At 38.5% G+C, this 5482-nt stretch overlaps 1 protein-coding gene across 2 annotated transcripts in view; it reads right to left on the bottom strand.

The window, feature by feature from the left end:
- Positions 1 to 3350: 3350 nt before the first annotated feature.
- Positions 3351 to 5482, bottom strand: part of LOC114477174 (leucine zipper putative tumor suppressor 2 homolog) — a 41561-nt gene continuing 39429 nt past the window's right edge. The window contains exons 7-9 of one of the 2 annotated variants that reach the window (XM_028469335.1): positions 4977 to 5477; positions 4165 to 4269; positions 3351 to 4082 (exon numbers count right to left, since the gene is read on the bottom strand). In XM_028469335.1, the coding sequence (XP_028325136.1) occupies positions 3900 to 4082; positions 4165 to 4269; positions 4977 to 5477 (789 nt within the window). In that variant the 3' untranslated portion in view covers positions 3351 to 3899. The remainder of the gene's footprint in view (positions 4083 to 4164; positions 4270 to 4976; positions 5478 to 5482) is intronic. The other variant, XM_028469336.1, reaches the window with a different exon arrangement.

The raw sequence follows: 5482 nt of genomic DNA, 5'->3' as shown, positions 1-5482 counted from the left end.
GGATCAAAGGAAGCTTCAAGTAGAAAGAACCTCAAAAAACAGCTTGCTATAAGTAATCCAGCTGCATGTTTATTAACCAAGATTGTCATAAAACAATTTTTGTTATGCTGAAGCTTAAATGACCCTTGATTTTGTTACATTCTCCATATTTTTTGCAAATACTTTAATAAATGGTCTTCATTATGATGTAATTGTGATTTGTGATATATTGTTACTTACAAAGGCCATAAACCCTTGACCTTGAGTATCATCCAACTTTGGTCAGACGCTGCAGGCCTGTCAGACGGAGATAACGCTAGTCTGTATTTATAGATTTATACCCAGATTAAAGCTCTGTATGATTTCCAAACCGATCGGTCAGGTTCAGAGATTGCCAGAGGAGACAATTACAAATTACTGCTTAGTGTTTCTGTGCTGTGCTAATGCTCAAGAGCAATCCGCCACTTGAGGCTTAATTACACCCTGCTGGGAATAAAGCTTATCAAGATGTGTAGAAGAGATGGAAAGACATGTCAGTCAGAAATGCAGACTGCTCAGTGCTTAAATCCAGGGATGGATGACGGATAACTGGATGGCCAGATGACACGAACAAAAAAGTGCAGTGAGACAAATATCTGCAGAGAGACTGACTGATGAGCACAAGCATATCAAGAAGAAGCTCAAGGTGAAATGTGTGCATGCTATCACACACGCAGCAAGCACAACTGCTGTAATGGGGAGTTTCACCTTCTCATGCAGGGAAGGACAGATGCTGGATGTAGAAGTACATCCTGCAAAGGGAGAGTTCTCCAGCTGCTACAGAATATCTGGACCTCAACAGACCCTAACCATTGCTTTCCCTGGAGAACCTCTGTTCTGACGATGCATGTACGGTACTAACATCTTTAATGAGCTCTTTAGAGTTTGATGAATTCTGCAAATCGGGCTGGAAATTCTGAAAATGTCTTGATTGTGGGCGGGGCTCCTGGAGCAGTTAAGACACACCCACGGTGTGTTAGAAATCGCATACTGACGTACTACTCATACAAAGTCTGACGTCAAAATGAGTATGTAGTGCGTTCACATTAGATAGTATGGCAAGATTGAGTACGCAAGAAATACATGAATGTATACTATATCAGGACATTTTTGAAGTATGCACTGTGGGCAAACTAGTCATACTCAACTGCCCCATAATGCATTGCAATCGGAATGTAAAATGGTCCTGGGACTGGCTTCAAGCTAAAAGGCAAACATCCCCTTTTCAAAACAAAAGCATCTCCTCTTGTCTTCCATTGATTTTTGATACTTTTGTAAATAGGGCTCTTGTTTTGAAGGTAACCAGAGTTTTAGTAGCACAATGGTGGGTCTTCGAAAATCTCTAAAATCTCATTATGAAATGTGTTTCCGTGAGTTTTATGGATCAAATGACCACATGTTGATATTCTACTTGGTCACTTACTCATTTAAAATGGTTTAAAAACTTTAAAAGATGGCGAATCAACTGAGATATTTAGCCTCAGTGTGCTGCAGGTTTTTGTCATTGTAGGTTAGAAATGCATCTTGGGAAACTTGGAGGTATACTTCAGTGGGAACGTTAATCATCCTAACCATACACTTAGTAAATATAGTAGACAGTATATACTCACTGAGTTTGTAGTGTATAGTACAGAGTATGCCATTTCAACAACATATGCCAAAATAAAATACTTTGACAATAAAATGTCAAGAGTTGGACAAGGACCTATCAACAACACTACTTCATACCCAAATACATTTGCTTTCAGCAACAAAAAAGTGGTTTTGGGGTCAGTTCCTGTTTATTATACCTTTGAGTTATAAAGGTAGAGCTGATACCGGATTTAAAAGTGAAAACTGTTTCCCTTTGGTGGTTTCAGGCAACAAAACCAATTAAACCAGGCGTCATTCAGGTGTGACAACTTGTTTTTTTTAATTAAAAACATTTGTAAAAGAAATGTACACAAAAATATACATGGACAAACTACATACTTTATGAATGAATGTATTGAATGCACAACAAAAGCAAAGGTTAAAAAAGCCCAGAAAGAAAATGTGTTACGTTGCTTTGGTCTATCACAGTGGCTAATTTTAAAATAGATACTTTGTCTAAATAAAACACATTGTCACTCTGTTATACTATTTAGTGTTTTACATATTTACACATATCTAACAACAACATGTTGAGAAAAACAATAGAAGTCTACGATGCACACAGTGCTTTCAATGATGTGAATTGATTATTTTGGGTACTCATTGATAGTACGTAACAGTCTAGGTTTATGTATGAACGTCTCTCAAGCCCGGTCGTTTTAAAATCAACAATTTGTACTCGAAGCAGTGGTTTCACTCGAAAAACAGTCAACGTGGTGATGACGGCCTGAATTTCTATGATCAGAAATAAAACTTTTTTAAGTCTGAACCTTGGCAAACAAGTCTCCTGAAAAGTTACACTTCATATACTTAAAAAGTAAACCAGTGTGACTTTGGTGAAAATATAGAGACAACAGGACAAAGAAGACAAAGAAGAAGAAATAGGCCTTGGATGGGAAAGCCGCCTCAGTTTTATCACCTGGCCATTAAATCTAAGTGTTACAGAGAATATAATGTAAACAGATGGTTATCATGCATTACAGTATAGGGTGCACTCTTTTCTTGCTACTCCTCCATTTAGTATTGATCCCTCATTTGAACCATTGATCTACATTTTACTAGCACTTCAACAAAATATCTCCAGGTGCTCGCTATGTATAAAAATATACAACATCTCCTTGTTATATAGATTTGTATCTAGGTAATATTTCTTCATATGGACTTTACAAAATAAAAGTTTGCAGCCCCTTCTCACACAGTTACCTGAACCTGCCTTTCTTTTGATATCCCGCATGACAAAGACATGCAGACATGCTGGTCCAACCGTCATTACAGCAATAAGTGAAGTTTATAATCCGAGCCAGGGTAAAAGAGGGCAGATACGGAAGACTTAAAGTGTTTTTTGGCTTGCGAAGAGCTACATAAAGAGCACTGTTGGGAGGGACTAGGAATAAGCATGCCTGCAGTTCAAACACGGCCTTAAATCTCTTGAGATGTCATAAATAAACCATAATACTGTAAAACAGGTTATTTTTAGTTCCCAATACTGACCGCTAAGCTGCTTTTGTCTGTTATAAAAATACTTCAGTGAGAAAGAAGAAATGAGTGCAGACGGAGAGAATTCAGGGAGAGAAAAATGAAAGTTCATAGTTCTGCCGTTGAGTCAGAACTGTTTGTTCTGTGACAATCAGCTAAAACATTGTGCAAAATTATAAGTTTTTTCCATCACAAGCAGTTTTTTTTTTTTTTTTTTTTTTTTTACAGTCAGTGGTTACTTCATACTGCATTCCTCATAACAATACATTCTTTCTTAAACAGATGATTTCAGGAGAACATCTGCTAAAGAACCACGTGTTAAATGAATCACAAACAGTAAAACATATTGCAAATATTTGAAGTTGGTGGAGTTTGGACGGGGAGAGGTGTGATCGTCGGCTGTGGTGTACAGAGACACTTTGATCAGCTTGTGTGAGACAGGTTTTTTTGCTTGGAGTTGAGATTGATTCTTGACACCCTGATTTTAATGTTGTTTGAAAGAGAAACACTCATTCACAGGACTTTTTTGCTCCCAGAGAAGGACAGAAGTCTTTGTGCTGGCTTCTTAACCCTTTAAAAAAGTCTTGCAGAGACTGTATAATAATTCTGTGGGGAGTAAAAAGTCACCTAATGAATTGAACTCGGTGTGAGTGCTCACTCAAAGCCATAGTGAACATAGTGCAGTACCTGTTTGGTTTACATCTTTGCAGTCTTTGTGTGTTTCTTAAGTCCTGATGTGCACATACGAGTAGTGTAAGTGTGAATAAATGTTTTTAGATCTCCGTGGCAGTGATTTCCTCAAAGTGAATGTCGTTACTGCCACTGCGGACCTCGTAGTCCTCCAGGTCCCTGTTCTCCAGCTCCAGGCTCAGCTCCCTCATCACTCTCTCAAGGTCCCAGTTACGGCGGTACATCTGGATGTAGTTCTGTTGCAGCTGTTTCTGGTAATGAATGACCTGGACGGAAGATAAAAACTACTCATAAGCACAAATGATCGGATGGAGGTTTACACGTGTAATTAAATAAAAGTTATCGTACCTTGTCTTTTTCCTCCTGCCAAACCCTCCTTTCATCCTCAAACCGTGACAGTTGCTCCTCGCTCGTTCTCCTCTCGTAAATTAACTCAGCTTTCAATCTATCCACCTGAGAAAAAGTTCAACCATGAATGGGGTCAATTACTTTTTTGAGTTACAATTACAGTGACCAACATTTTTTCCCAATTACAATTAAATTACAATTATTTTTTTATCCTCAGAAAGGGAAATATAAGTACGTTCTCAATTAGTAAAGTCCACTAAAAATTAATCACAATTATTGAGCCTGAAATAAATAACCTAATAAAAGTCAGCCTTCCTCTTGTGTTAGCATCTCTTATGATAACGGGTCCTAAATCAGCTGTAAAATAGACTAAACACAAATATCTATCATCTAATTTCTTTCCTATCTATTGGTTATTGGTTAATCTTCCTAATCAATGAAAATATAGATTTTAATATTTCTGGTGTGGGTATCTGAGCTTTTTTGTATTAATTACAATTTTGAAAAAAATGTAAAATGTAGGAAAGCTTGATATGAAACTTATTTTAATATTTGTTAACTACATATGTGTAGAACTGAGCATAGAACTGTAACATTGTTCCCCAGTTTTGTGTTAAATTATAATTGACAGTTTTTTATAATATTTCATTGCAATTACAATTATAAAGTAAATTATCTAAACTTCATTACAATTTAATTATGATTACGACAACCACAGATTTTTAAAATTATGATTACAATTATTATTACACCACTGTAATTAATTATCAATTACAATTATAATTGACCCCAACCCTGGGTTCAACACCTACCTGTTGTTTGAGGCCCATCATGGTCTCTGCACTCTGCCTCTGTGCCTTGGCTTCGTCACTCTCTCCCCCCCAAATCACAACAGTGTCCTCACCATCTCGACACACGCACGGACTCGGACCCCCCCTAGCATTCACACCTCGGAAGCCCATGTATTGACCCTTCATGGATCCACTTCCAGGTACAGAGAGTCCACTGTGATTGAACAGAGTGTCACGGAGCCGTGCACACTCTTCCTCCAGACGTCCAACTTTTTCACGAAGCAGCTCGGCTTCGCTCTTGCGCCGCTGGAGTTCGTTCTCACAAACTTCCAGCTCCAGAGATCGTGTCCGGAGGCCGGTCTGGGCCTCCTGGGATCGGACTTGGCTCGCTTGGAGTTCAGAACGTGCTTCTCTGAGCTGAGCCTTCAGGACCACAATGTCACCGGCTTTCTGGCTGAGTTCTGACTGGATCTCTTTCAGCTGCTGCTTCAGAAGGGAGATCTCTCCTGACTTCTGACACACCTGGA

The sequence above is a fragment of the Gouania willdenowi genome, chromosome 15 (genome assembly GCF_900634775.1).
Source record: "Gouania willdenowi chromosome 15, fGouWil2.1, whole genome shotgun sequence".
In the NCBI taxonomy this organism is placed as follows: Eukaryota; Metazoa; Chordata; class Actinopteri; order Blenniiformes; family Gobiesocidae; genus Gouania; species Gouania willdenowi.
Note: the sequence above shows the minus strand (reverse complement) of the source record. Positions and strands in the feature narration are given on the sequence as shown.